The 15,793-nt window shown below is 41.1% G+C and overlaps 1 protein-coding gene across 2 annotated transcripts in view; it reads left to right on the forward strand.

Annotated features, from left to right (window-relative positions):
- LOC143347374 (protein-L-histidine N-pros-methyltransferase) overlaps positions 1 to 15,793 on the forward strand; it is a 38,052-nt gene that overhangs the window by 11,643 nt on the left and 10,616 nt on the right. For both annotated transcript variants that reach the window (XM_076776455.1, XM_076776454.1), the window contains exon 2: positions 1,173 to 1,384. In XM_076776455.1, the coding sequence (XP_076632570.1) occupies positions 1,173 to 1,384 (212 nt within the window). The remainder of the gene's footprint in view (positions 1 to 1,172; positions 1,385 to 15,793) is intronic.

Genomic DNA, 15,793 nt, shown 5'->3' on the forward strand with positions numbered 1-15,793 from the left:
ACACCGCGGTCGCGGTCTAGCGGTCGTTATGCATGTCCGTGATTGCCTGCGAAATTGAAAATATTCGCGGACGCGTACAGGGTCTTCGGGGTTCTGCGCTCACGTGCAGACGCGAGCATTTATTCAGCCGTCGTGAATTGCGGACACGCGAAGGATGTCTTATCCTATCGTAATGTCAACAATCATTTGTTACGTCGCGATTCTTTGCGTTACACGTACGATGTTATAATCGAAAATTAATCCATCGTGCGTAACCCCGTTTGCGGGATCGACGGGCAAAGCGGACGCGGCGGCGAAATATGTGGAACAGAGAGAAAAAGTCTACAGGATATTTCATAACGCGCGATACACCTACAACGAGACGCGGATGCGCTACGATTTCTGTCGTCTCGCGATTGGATCGTTTCTTTCAGCAATCGACGCTTGTTTCGGAGATACGAATGAAGGGTATTCCAAAATTCACGCAAGAAGTAATTTTGATAGAAAACACTGGTTCTTAATTGAGAATTGTAAATTTTGTATTGATTCGTGAAGTATATGGAATAGGGGGAGTTCCCCTAGTACCCCTATACCAAAACAAATAATATTATTGTAATAGTTAACTGAAACTTTGGTTAAACTTTGGTATAGAATTTGAACTACTGGTACTGTTGGCCACGTTCATCCGTTTTTTTCTAAATATTTGTCCTTCGTTACTCCAATTGGAATAAGTCCTTCTAATTAATAATTTGATTAGATTGCACAAGTTCATATTACGTTATTCTCTCCAATCCTACGATACACATAACATGATCTTCTTGAGATGTAAACCTGCCTTGGGCATATTATTATAAACAATCTATTTATTTTCATTCGTGAAATAATTCGATGATCCACTTCAAATATTGCGTTTCGAAAGAGAATTTCAAACTCACATTATGCGAATCCCAAACATCGTACATAGAAACTTGACATTAATTCTGCTAAGAGAGTCTATTCAAAATGACGAAATATTTTCTTTTTTGTATGCAATAATTATTGTAAATACTATGTATTTTTCTCATTCGTTATCTTCTATTTAATAAGCAGTACCTTATATGATGTAAAAAAAACTCCCCGATGCATTGTATTGTCGATGGTACTCACGTTTCGTGGAGAAATTTTTAATACGTTCCCTCTGCTTCTTATTGCAGTGGTACAGAGTAAACAGTACCAAAATCCGTGAGGATTTGGTCCGTTTATGGATTCCCCTCGGAGCAGGTCCTCAGCGTGACCAACCTGACAAAACTGCCGAAATCTTCCTAATGAAATCCGCTGAGAGATCGGATTCGATACCATTGCAAGCGTGGCATTCTTTGGCAAGATCTGCTTTGTCCTGGTTCATTAGCCGCACGTCCATAAATGGGTGAGTACCAAGCTGCACAATCTCCTCAAAATCACAAAATTTATTCGTCATTAATTCCCCCATTCTTTTTCTCCGTTCGACCATTACATTACATCCCTTGTTCGGTTCAATTTTAATTCAATATTATAGACGCATGCAGGATACAAACTTCGTACTTATGAAAATACGTTGCTTTAAAACTGTTCGTTGCAATAAGCAAAACTATAAAGTTAATCTTAACCCTTCTGATTCTCGACTATACGATGCATTTGTATTTTCTAAACTGTTTGAAATAAAATATTTTAACAAAGTTTATTTAATACTTGTCACGTTCTTTCGAAAAGAGATTTAATTTCAACCAAACGAGCAAAAGAGAAAACTCAAAGTTGCGAATAATGTTTAATTTTTAATAAAACCAGCTGTCTGTCGCTATCATATTGATGTCGACCATCGCATCGTCCCTGCATCAGGCAATTTCTTTTCTTCCAGTTCCTTCATTAACGCCAAACTAGTGAACCAGTTATCAGCCGCGATATTTCTTGCTGATCTGTAAATTGATGCGACGAGTTTCGCTACAGCAGATTGCGCAAAATTACTCCGACGATAGAGTTCCTCTAGTTACAACCCACGATATATCTTCATATTTGAAGTATAAAACGATCTGCATTAGATCGTAGCATGAATCTATAATATATTCGTCGAATAATGGGGAAAATATTTCAGCTCGCGACTCGACACTTAATTTGTCCCGCCGAGTCTAATAATTCCAAATGGGAAACGTCATCCATCAAATTGTCGCGCGCGTAATTTTCGTTGGACGGAAATTGCTAGCATTTTGGAATAACGCTAACGACGATATAGTATTCCCACCTGTTAGCAAGATGTCAACCAAAATATCTATCAAATCTATTTTCGACAAAATTCCTTATCCTATAATTGTACCGAGTACTTGTTGCGATACGACCTGTACGATTTTCACTCTGAATGACTGTAACTCTCCACGATGGCTTGTAAACCACTACTGGATACGAGTGTCACGTGACTGGAGCAAGCGAATAACAAATGCGGCGTGTATGACAATTGAAAGTCGTATCGGTCTTGTTGGAAAACCCTATACACGTTGTCTATACTTGCTAGGGCAAGGCCGAGGCCAACCGAAGGCAGATCGTTCGCGAGGTGATGAAAGGAGGCTTTCCCTTCTCGCCGGTTAATTAATAACCGCGCAGATACGATCTCCGCCTATCTCGCTGTCCGATGAAGCTCGACAAGCTGGTGGCAAAGGCCCTGGCATGGCCGTGGCGTTGCCTGGTCGGCTCGTGAGGTGGGCCCCTTCGGAACAGAGACGGAGATAAAGCAAAAGAAAGAAAGAAAGAGCGAGAGGGAGAGAGGAATGGTTATTGATGACCAGCTTTGTTTGCCCCCCGAACCGTTTATTAAAATCCAACGCGGGTGATTAACCTCTCCCCGACTGCGTCGTCCTGACAGCTACCAGGCGAAACACCTCCGCAGCTCGGGTGTGTATATAGGATTGACCGGGGAACCGTTTATTAAAATCCAACACGGCTATCCGAGCTACTAGGCGGAACAGCTCCGCGGCCGCTTCATGAATTAGAATGATGTAGAAGTTTCTTCGTGGCTTCTCGTCAGCCGGATTGAGCAATTAACGCATTAAGAGCCCGGACGTTTCGGATCCTGCAGGCGGGAGGATAAATTCACGGTAAAATATGGATTTTCTCGAAACTGTTTTATCGATCGTAAACGAGAACGAAACGTATCGGCGCGGGGCACACCAACCCCCGTAAAAGTCAATCCGTCGAGACAGTTAATATTGTCCGCGATGCCGTAAATATAAGTAAAATATGCGTAACCGCGCGACGAGATTGGCGTGAAAAGCATTACGGTCACGCCGAACACGCATGAATATAGCAAACTCAAAATTAACGCAACTAAAGGTAGGAAACTGTGAAACGTCGAGGCGATGGTTTAATTTCATATCCAAACGAGCATTACGATAGTAGGACATTTTCCTAGGGCTGTAGGAAAAATTTTTTAATTTAGACGACTTTGTCCACCTACTCGAATTTTTTTCTCGAAAATTCGTAGGATTTCGGGGGTATGTCTATTCACCAAAAATGATTGTAATTGACCCCTGCAACCAAAAATAATTTTTTCAGAATGATTTGAAAGTTTTTAATTTAATTTTTGAATAACTTTTTATGGAAGCCTCAATCAAGAAATTGATATTCTTGATTTTCGTCTTATTTTAGCCTCTAGAATCTCTCATTAAAATTTTTCCCAGCGGTGACCGAAGACCCTGTACAGCCTGGAGTCAATCGGTACCGGTCGATAAAGTGTTAACTAATTTTCAATTTGATAACAGTTGTGTTACCTGAACGAACATACGAATTGATTAATTTGAAAACGTATTTGATTTGAAATGGAAAACGATCACTGTATTTAACGTGTTAAAGACTTGCGAGCGGTTAGAAGAAATTGATCACCATCGACTAACGGGAACTCACCGGTAAAGGAGCGAAGCTACATTCGTTGGCTCTATGAATTTATGTATAATCGCAACGCAACAGTGATCATATTACCGATATAATAAGGTAATAACGTGAAATAAGTTTTACTATCTTTGTTTAATATTAGAATGTCCAATCTCAATCAATCCACCTAAGTATCTTTGAAACTGATACAAAAAATGTTTCGGATAAAAATTACTCCTTTTCCGAAGTGGACATCGTACGATGAATATAATATTGTTCAGAGTGGAAGCGCTTCTGAGATTTCAAGTACTTCTAATCTTTCTAGTAATCTTGCTTCTTATAATACATCGTATATATACAATTCGATTAACGTGGAAATCTTTAGAACGAATTAACAACGTAAGTCAAGAGATAACTGTATATTCGTATTACACACGTCTCATTTCACACTCCGAGTCCTTTACCAATTATTTCAACAATTTTATTGTCATTCAAATATGTAATTAAATTAGCTGTCGGACATATTGAAAATAAAATGTTGAGACTAAGACGGTACCTAGTTAGCTCTGAGTTATAGCTAGAAGAAACCTTCCAGCAGCGTACAAACAAAATTCTCAATTTCAACTTAGATTGAAGCAGAAACTATTTGCAATGCAGAGCGAAAGAGTAACTAAGGGTATATAATACTCTACGTTCCAAATTGCATCGCCTTATCGGTTGGCTGTGTGCCGTGAAATACTAAGATAATCTTCGTCCATCCAAATAGTAATTCAACGATATCAGATAATTTGGTCATTTTTAATCTCTTAACTTTTATAATCTCGGATTTTATTCCGTTATTTTAGGAATAGAGTGTGATATATTGCTACAATTCCCGAGCTATAATAATTTATCAATTTAATATTAGAAGAAATCAGTTCTAATATCACTTACTCCATTATTGACATATTACTATCTTTCATACTGCAATCTCTTAGTTATCTACTTTGTAACCATTTCGCTACAACTAATCAAGAAATGCATTTGAATAGCTAAACATGATTTTATTTTCCTAATTCGTAAGTATTACCAAGCACATAAAACGTGCACCACAAATCCGTACTAATATTGATAAGCAACATAAATAGAATTTAGACGATTACTAACGGTCTTCTATTTATCTTAGTCATCGCGTGTGTCCTTAAGACACGCGTGATTAAACCACTTCGCCGTTCGATGATAAACTGTTTCCTGTATCGAATGATAGGTATCGATCGGCGCAACGTTCAGTAACTTACGGTAGCCTAATTCGATAATATCGGATGTGCGTATGTTTTAACGCGATCAATCATCGGAAACGATTATCTTCGTCGTTTCGATCAACCAAAAAAAAAAACAAAGAAACACGCGTATTATAAATTGATCAAAATTTCAAACAAACGCGAAACATAATTGCACAGACGGCTAAACGTAACTCGACGACTCGTTTCGAGTTAAACAGCAATCAGAAACCGGCATCTGCAGCTTTGTTATGCATATTCGCGACAAATTTTCTGTAGAAAGGAATGGTCTAAACTAGGATGAGAAGAACAACGAAGAAGTCACCTGGATGACGTTCACGTGACGTTACGACACACTCCCGCTGAGAATATTCATTACATTCCCTTATGGCTGATCCCCTACGTCTTGGTAGCTCCTGGCTTCGAGGCCCGTTCGCTCATCTCACAAATTAATCATAATTAGCGGCGAGATGTCCTCCGTCGGTCCATCGCGAGAGAAAGAGACGAAACGCGATAAAAAACGAACGAAAGAAAAGAGACGAATAAAGAAGAGACGAAAGAAAATCAGCCGCTCGAAGCGTGCATCCGCTCTTGACTCTCGACAAGGGTCTCGACGTGGCCTTTTCGAATCTCCACGCCATCCTGATTTTATTTTCGGGGCAAATTGCGCGCAATTTTCGACAAATGGGCAGGTGTCCACGTACGAATCCTTTCGCAGCTCCTGACGTCAATTAACAATGATTGGTCGCCGTCGAATGGTTATTACTTCTAATTGTCGGCCGGAAATGTTCTCCTTTAACCACAAGTTTCTGTTATTTCCACGGTTCTTTGATAGTATCTCGATGCAAATTCGGTTGTTAGAGCCTGTTTGCTTCGCGAAACACGGAATAATTATAGTCCGCCTGTCACTGCTTCTACTCTAATCCTATTATTCTCTCGGAACATTTGAATGTACACTACCGTTCAAAAGTTTCGCCCTGCCTACCGTATTTCGGTGCTATAAGTTACTTCTTATGGGGGTGTTTTTTCAATACCAGGCACAGGCAGTAATATTTGAGGTCATTTTTAGAACTCTACTATTTAAGTAATATCTTTTAAACGTACCGTTTGCCTTCTGATAGGACCAATAGCTAGATTTTGAACGCAAGTTACCATTCCAATAAACATCCACCGATCTTCTCTGAAATCTACGCATGAGATACGACCATAGGCAAGGAGCTAAATCTAGGAATTAGAAGCGCCGCTATTACACTTCGAAAAGTAAAAACAGGAAAAATGATCTGCACGCCGAAAAGTGAAAATAAACGAATCGATCGAGAGGTGTACGTTTTCGCGTCGGGGACAACAAAGTCAGACAAGAAGATGGAGATCTTTCTGGCTCCAAAGTTAGACGGAATCCAGTAGCCAGTTTTTGTACCGGGCCCTACCATGTACGGAACTTTAAAACGACCGTGAGTACCTGTTAGAGGAAGACGATCGAAGAAGGGGGCTGTTTAGTTCCGTGTGCCACCTGTTATCTTCTTGCCTCCACTTCAACCTCCCCTCTATCCACATAACCCTAACTCCCGTAGGGTGACCAGATACCTAACTTCGTTTCTCGTACGATGTCCAGATTGGCGATGGTTATCGGATCCATTTGATGTATCCACCGATATGTGACTCGACGAAATTTGAAAATAAAAAATAATTACTGTAACGATATGAATTAGAAATGTGCTGCTCGGCACTGTTTAGAAATTACTGACCGTGCAATTTGCTGCGTTGTGCTAGACTGAAGGATAAACTGATCCTTCGATTTCTTTCTTCTTTCTATGTTACCGTGAAGGAATTATACGTAAGCAATAATTAACAAAGACGAATGGGCCAACACGTGGCTTTAATACTAATTTCATTTATGATGTACGTCACCAACACGCGTTTACGTTATACGACAAATTGAATTTTCGTAAAGGCACCTACTATTTTGTACGTGAATATTAATGAAAAATATCGTGAAACCGTTGTTCGTTATTTAATAAGATTTCGTATAACGCGTGAAATGATTAATGGAAACGAGCGAATGGGCACCTGTATGTCTTGGGAATGAGCTGGAAACCAACGGCTGGAACGTTTACAATAAAAATAAATAAGACTCGCGAATGCTATAATTAGCGTATTTTATATCGCCTGAAAACACACCGTTACATTCCACTTCGTTTTCACAGTGACCAAAGATCAATCATTTCGTAATTGCTTGTCGGTTGGATTTACAAGTTGAAATTGAACGTACGACCAATTTCAAAGTAAGAGGTGTAGCACCTCCCGCGCTCTCCAACAGAGGGATACGCTCGACCTTTACCTCTCCCACAAGCACTCGACTTACCTCCGTTATTGCGCTCCTCGACCGATCCGAAATATCTCGACGTCTAAAGCAGGACCCGTTACGTTGCCTTACTAGAAGACTCAGACCCAAGGCTCCCCTTTCCTTTTCTTTTCTCCTATCTCGTTGTCGTTAACCGTAGCAAAACAAAAGGATAGGTATTCTGCATTAAATTGCGTAATAAAAATTGTAGAGTTATGTTTAAAAAAAAGAGATGCAGTTACATTTTTTAGGTGCATCAATGGACAAAAAGGAATAAAATTACATTAATTATCTCTGATCTTTGTAAAAGCTTCGTAAAGTCGTGCTATTCAAAAAGTGAAAAGAAGGCACAATGGAGAACCATTTTCCGAGTTGGCGCTGCTTTAGGGGAAAGGGTTAATGAGCAATTACCAGGGCGCAAACTCGGAGAAGGGTGGTTTCGCTGAGGGTGGGTGGTGTACGTTAAACCCTCGGGCACCGCCCCTCAGTTATAATTAGTGGTCATAGCTCGGGCACAGAGAGAAAGCCAGAAATCGTTTTCAAGAGGTCGACGAGGCGGCGCCCACACGCTTTTCCATTAGACGCGAGAATTCGCGCCTGCGCTCCTGGATTAATTACAGAGAGGGTTGCCAATCGGAAGGAAAGCCAGAGTGCGCGGTCCGGGCGCGCAAACGCGCTAATGATAATTATTGACCAATCGCAGGATGCTGCGGAGAAAGGAACGAAAACGATACGGAAGAGGAAGAGTTAAAATAGCCCGGGGGTTGGACCGTGGAAAGGAAAGTTGCTCGCTGAGAAAAGTTCGTGGAAAGATTGGGAAAGGATATTCTTGTGAATTAAGAAACGTAACCCACTTACTCGGACGCTTACTTATATTAAAACACGTATAAATTACTGAGAGGATAATATTCGATGAGTAATGCCGAACTATTACTCCTTGATAAGCCAAAAACCATTAGTAAACTAAAATGTTCAGTTATTTCCTTAACGTTTATAAATATTATTGAAAGACCCTGAGATTATAAGTAACGGCCGAGTTTATCTAAAACTTACTTCTCTTCGATGAAAATCAGTTCGAAGAGACGAAGTAAAGCTTTACAAATATAAACATCTTAAGACCATACTCGACGAGACAGCCAAAAGAGATTTAGAAATTCGATAATGATATTACGATTAACGTATCTACGTAAATACCTATTAACGTAATACCCTACTTCTCAATAGCGTTTCGACTAAAGAAGCATAAGGTGAGCCACTAGAAGAATTAAGTTTCATTTCTAATCAAATCTCATATTTCATCTTTTTAACTGTGCAATTAAATTAAACGAACTAATGTTTCAACTGTTATTAGTTTCGATAAATATTTGTATCTTCATTGTTTTTATAGAGGATGAATAATGTTTGTCCGTAGGAAGATGTACCAGCAGGCCCCCCTCGTTATTAAACGTAACGTAATTACAAATATGGGCGTTTCTGGAGATTGAAGCTATCCCCGATTGGTACAGTCACGCGTTTGCGCTGTACTAATTACTCATTAATCCTTTCGCGAGAAGCGCATGCTCAATGAGGAAACTTGAAACGTCCCCAAACCGATAAAAGGGGTGTATCCTATTCGTCTTACGCAGCTTTCGAAGGGCTGTTTCGTCCCTGATATTTGAGATTGGGCCCAGATAAAACGATTCGTGTCCCTTAGATTCTAACGATCAACAGTGTATCTCGAGGAGAACAAAATCGGCCATCGGACACTTTGATAACCGTCCCTTGTAAGTGTAAGTGATAATTTAACGTTGAAAGTGATAGTTGGCTTGATTTGTGAAGAAAACGTTGACATTTGTGTTTTATTTGTTTGCTCTATTTACACTTACAAGAGTGATGTATCCTGCGTGTTTTGATGTGTTTTTTTCCTTCAAGTCTCCGTTACAACTCCCATCGATCGAAGTATTTTGGCGCGCAATCTGCACAGGACTCCCCGACGATTCATCTGACGATGACGTGGTATGTTTAGAATATTCTAGATATACTACTTCCTCTTGCTGTGAAACCCTGCATTTATGGTTTGCGTTGCAACACTAAGCATAATTAACAGTTCTGAACGATGTGGAATTAACAAAACTCGAACTGTCGAGTAACAAACAATATTCTGATACTTTTCAGTACTTCTAAACGTTTAACAAATCCTTAACCCGCAATAGCAAAAGTTCCTTAGGGGGTACGATTTAAGCAAATTTAGCTCGTCTCTGGCAATTTTACGATTTCGTTTACTGATGAAATTAAATAATAACCGATCGATACCACAAGTTCAACGCCTCTTTATGTACACGTCTGTCGGTAAGTTAAGATTCGTGGACATTGACCCGCGGAACACTAATGGACGATACTCTTCTCGTAGGGTAGTAATGACCCTTGTTACTTTCATATTAACTACGTTCCATGGGAAACGTCAGACTCATAAAAAGAAAAGAACCGATTGAATCGCGATTAGAATAAGGATTTTTAAAATGCACCCTTAGGGATACACGCAATGCACAGAAGCAATAGTAGAACACCTGTACGAGACCGAACTACATAATGCATTTAGTTGCGAATAACTAACTTGCAATTTTCTGTTCGAATTGTAACCCGATGACAATAATACCTTTGCAAATATTTAATAACTCGGTAACTTTAGGTTCGATACCTTCTCGTAAAACGCTAATCGCTTCTATTACCGATTATTAAAAGTGGATCCTGTACAAATACGCGTTTCACAACGTTTGCAGAAGGTCTTAAAACGTCCCTGAGATGCCTCCTTCGAGGATCGCGTAAAAAAGAAGCGGTCGTAGCCTTTTGAGGGTTTGATATCGTGTCGAACCGCTTTTCTTAGAATGTAGGAAACAAAAAGTAGTCGTAGAGAACCAAATTTGGCTATTACAATGACTGGTCGAGCGCTACCACCCTTTTCAACCCAAAAATTAACGCACGCACCGATTACTGTTCGCTTCGACGTAATTTTTCGACTACCACTTATGGTCAGAAATACATAAAATTTTTTATACTAAAATAAAGTGTCTACCTTTCTGTGCAAGATTCATACGGTACAAAATTAAATCATCGTAATATCATTAGAGGGAGAAATATGAACTGTAATAACAAATTTCCAAGAAGAATAGAAACGTCGAGTTTCCGAGTAAAAATTAACCTATTTAAACAATTTCTAGGGATAAATAATGTCACCTAAAGTAAAATCATGGTAAAAAGTTGGACATTTCCACGTTTAAATCGCCGTTTTCGAAGACTGCGCGTCTGTTTGCGATACCGTGTCGGGTATCGGTTGTACAGCGTGACGAACGCATCTTCCTCGTATATATCAGTATAAACCGGTATTTCCTCGAGAGATCACAACAACAACGCCCGTACGTAAGAATGGTCGCGTCCCGTCTCGTTGCAACTCTACGAATTACACATGCACGGGCGTCATAGTCGTTCGTGGAGTAGCGGAGAACTCGGCCAACGTCGCATAAATCGAACGATATGAACCTGGTCACCAATTAGAGGTGGCCTTTAGTGCCGGAATAAAAACTGACCACGCTTGGTGCGATCTCCTCGCTTCCATGCAGATATTCGACTAACGAACGCGAGCCCTCGCCGATTCCACGTACCTCGATACCAACGAGTTACATGGAACCGCGCACAGCTCGACTCTGAACTCGGTAGACTGGCCTCTGTCTCTTGCTATATACTCGCTTACGTGCACATAATGCATGCCGGTGCATTCGAGCTGCAGCGCCATCGACACCTCCGCGTATCGCCAACGATCAAAAGATTCGCTAACGCGGCGGAACGAAAGGTCGAGGCGCGCTTATTACGCCGGACGAAATTTCTATGAGACCACTTATTCTGTAAATATACGCTAGTAACGCGAGAAAGCCTTACGAACACCCGCGGTATCGTTACCGTGGGACAGTATTCGTAGACAAATTCGCGCGTTATTTTAGAAACGGGAACATTAAAAGGCTGACCGAGGTAAGAACGAAATTCGTATGTGAATGGTATGTTTTTCTCGAGTATTCGCATATCGCGTTGTATGAACTCGTCTTGTATGACGGATTAATTTAATCGTTGCAGAAAATGCTGCAAAACAACGTTGAAATATTCATCTCAAATGCTCCCTTCTGAAATCTGAGAAGAAAAACTGTAGACTTCTATTTAAGAAACTGACCTTAAGATGATTGTACGCGTATTGTAGGAAGAGCCAAACTGCACGAAAGAACAAAAATTTGAATCGATCTATCAATACTAAAAATGATCAGCGTAATTAAGTTAAATACGCGAATCATTTTATGCATTATGTTTGTTTTTAAACGGTATTCGAATGCCATTAAACTGATAAAAATTACTCGTGCTCTGCCAATGGTAATATTTTACGCGATATTTTATCTTTAGATTAACGACTCCGTGCTCTCCGTGCATAATGCATTCGGTTGCATTCGAGTTGCAGCGCCACCGATATCTACGTATCGCATTCGATCGCGAGAGTTATACCAAGGAAAGGTGTGTTACGTTCATTGTATACATTGAACACGTTCGGGAAGAACTTGCATTTCGGAGAGGATGTGTAACTTATTATATACGTTACAGTCGATAAAATGAAAGGTTCCGGTGGGGGAAGATACATTGACCTTATACACGGCGATCGAAGGAAACTCAAATCGAAGAAAAGGTACATACGTTCGTACATTATTCGCATCTTTTTATGTTTCAAGTAATTATTGCGAGGAGAACATTTCCCCCGGAGATTTATACATTTCAATCGAATAAAAAATACTAATAATACGTAAATTTGTTATGAAATCAGTTTTATAAGTTCTTCTAAATCTAAAATTTTCAAAATTACTGTTTGCAGTCGCTTTTAATAGCTGAACTTCTATTTTATTAGTTTGTATGATCAAGACCTACGCCTAACTTTTTGTTGTTTACGACGCAACAACTCGGCAATCGCGTTTAAATCGCGGTATTTAAGGTGTCTAAAATTCAGAAACGTCTTGAAGGAAAAGAAGGATTTATTGCAGCTCGTAGGTGGTGTCGTGAAGGAAAGAGTTATAAAAGTGTGTATTTCCCTCGCGAATAGTCCACTTTGTGCTTTCATCCAGCTCCTATAACCTCCCGTGACGATCCCGACAAGTATCCGAACAAAGTTCCTAAAGCTCTACCGAAATTAGAAGACTAATACCTTACGTTGCAACTGGAAATTGCCAAACTATAACAAAAAACAAACGTACACTACCGTGAATAAATGGCGTGTTGAGAGCCAGGGTTTAAAATCCATACACATATTAAAGTTACAAAAACACTTCCACAAGCTCAGAAACGTGTTATAAAATATCTGTATATAAAAATTGAAGGATGTTTAAATTCTGGAGTGAAATATGTAAGGTGGACTAACACCATTATGGTTCGAAATGCTATGCTAATTTTGTTTAGTCGCAAACAAAAGTTTCGCCATTTCTCGGCAAAGTATGAACTTACAAGTAAATCGATTTTGATGATAAATAGAAGACAGCTTAAAGGTTTCAAATCCACTGTTAACTCAAATTTGGAGGTTTTGGACTTACACCACTATGGCTCTCGACCCGCCAAATATAGCGGGTCGGTTTTCTTACCGGGAATTCTTACTCTTGACAGCGGCAATATACTTTTGTTCTTCGCTGTGCATCGAACCCTTGAAAGATCGACGCGTGGAAACAAGAGAAAAGGAAGAGAGTCGCGATTACTTCGGTCGCGCCCTTCGGAAACCCACGGACCTAGGGGGTGGCGGTGAGGTTGAATTGGTTCGAACGGATATATGCGAGACGTGATCCACGGTGCTCCGGACACGCTCACGCGCAATACACGCGACACTCGTCGAGTTGTGACGTACTAACACCACCGACGCGAGGAAAGCGCGCGCGCGCGCGCGAGAAAGAGAGATGGACGCATATCCGGGGGGGTGAAGAAGGGGTTTCGAGTCTGATAAAGGAGAGGGATGAAAGGAGACGAAATGGGTGGAGAACAAGAAAATCGAAGGGGATGAGAGCGAGCCGGGAGAAGGAAAAGAGAGTATGCGAAAGACTCGCATAACGATCCCGTTTAAGAATCCCTCCCCATCCCTCCCGCGCGACGAGCCTTTACCCCGCTTAACTCCCAACGAAACCGGGCGAAATAACAGGCACTCGTGCTGCTCGCCACCCACCCCCGTCTTTCTCGTTCTCCTTCTCCCCGGTCGGAGGACAGCATTTGCAAAACTCCGACGTATATAATAATAATTACTAGCCGCGGATACTCCTATCCACCCTTTCTCCCCATCCTCCCGCCGCCGCCTGGACAGATGGCGTGGCCTCCCCTCCAGAAATCGTGGACAGGGTGGTCCGTGGTCCACGCCTACCCAGCATCCCCAGCTCCGAGCTACGTCTCTGCCTTCCCCTCTTCTCTTCGTTTTCTCTTCCTTCTCGCATCCCCTCGGAACTTCTCCAATCTCTCATACTCGCGCTCTCGATACACCAGAGCCGAGGGAACGCTCGGAGGAGAGAAAAGCCGGCTAACGAGAAGTCGTCGCACGGGCAGGGGGAATGCTAAATAGACGTTACGTTCCTCTCTGTCTCCTCCATTTTCGCTCCCCTCGTTTTCCTTCCACGAGACACTGTCGTTCCCTCTTCCCCTTCCTCTTCCCCTCCCTCCCCCTCTTTCTCTTTTTCTCCACCTTGGATTCCCCACCATATCAATGTCCCCACTCCGGCGGGGACTTCTCGTGAAATAAGCTCGCGCCCCCCACCGCCGCGTATAAATACACGACCGTCGACGGAAACGACCGAACGAATCCGAGAATTCTTTACATTGTCGCTACGGACGCACACTATAGCTGCGCGCACGCTGCGTCGAGCGTGTCGTTCCCTCTTCGTTTGTGTACGTATTTCTTTCTCTTCCTCGTGTTCCTCGTACGCGGACCTAAAGCGTCGATTGTATAATCGTGCCAGAAGAAAGAAAAGGAAAGGGAACCCGGCGGAGGATGAGGACCGATGATATCGAAACGAAAGACCTCCCCGCTTCCTCGACCGCTTTCTTTCGCATAGTCTTCAGACTTTTTAGAGTATTCTTCTTTTTCGTACTCCCTGATGACGATGGAACCGACCGAATCGACTGCAACTTCGTACGCGGAATCTATAATATAGTAAACATGTCAAATTCATCTTTGCCCGAGAACCGATATAGTTACACATTGTTACCATGTTACGGGTGCACAATTATTTAACCACGGTCAAAACTATAAAACAATGGTTCCTTGACCGTGGAACCTAAGAAAACCGTAGAAATTTTAAATGTTTACAGTTAGTAATCGACGTACACGAAAGTTCGCGTATAATCCGCAAAAATTTTCAAACTCCCACGATCTCCTTGCTTCTTACCAATTCAAAATAAATTTTTCAGGGTGGCAGACATTGATTGAATACAACCAAGGAAAGTAATATCTCTAGAATTGACCGAATCGAATTCGAAGATTTTGAGCATAACGTGGGGATGCCTCGGTCGTTGTTCACTGTTCTATACCTTGGTTGTTTCCGTGATTAGATAATAAGTAACGATTGAACTGAATTTCGTGAGTATGTTAAAGATAAATAGTTCACCGTAATTGTAGTAAACATTAGTATCGAACTTGTAGTAAACACGTAATACTAGACAAAGTAATCCACTCCCGCTATAGAAACGCAAAATGAGTAATTCTCCTCATTTTTATTAATTTCTACCATTAATCTGTTAGTATCTTGCTTTACGTGCCACGCAATGCTATTAGGTTTATCCCATAAATGATCCGATTTTTCGAGTTGTGTGCAACGAAGCAATAAAACTGAATGTAACCACTGCCTATACGTTTGTTATAAATATCAATTCGAGTGGAAGTCGAAGATTTTATTTAAGAATATATTTTGTGCGTAAACTGCTTTTGAATTGAAAAGTTAAAAAGTTTCTTCTTATGTAGTTCTTATTCCATCAAACGATACTACGAAGCACAAATTGATTCTCGTAATTAATTAACGCCACTTTGCACGCGCGTTAATATGTGGAGGGGTAGCTCGAACAGTAAGGGATGATTTTCTAACGAGTTCGAAAAACGATCGCGGACAACGAAAGATTTCGAACGTGTCCCGGGAAGGGGAAAGAAAGATGACGTAGGAAAAAAGGAAGAGAAAGGTCAGGATACCACGTTGCTCGTTCAGAACGGCAAACGAAGGTAAAGATGACTGGATAGATTCCTTAAGCGTTGCTCCAATCAGATCCCATGTCACTCGGTTCATTAATCCATTCAGGGTGTACTCTGAAAAGTCCCACG

Source organism: Colletes latitarsis, chromosome 11, assembly GCF_051014445.1.
Source record: "Colletes latitarsis isolate SP2378_abdomen chromosome 11, iyColLati1, whole genome shotgun sequence".
In the NCBI taxonomy this organism is placed as follows: Eukaryota; Metazoa; Arthropoda; class Insecta; order Hymenoptera; family Colletidae; genus Colletes; species Colletes latitarsis.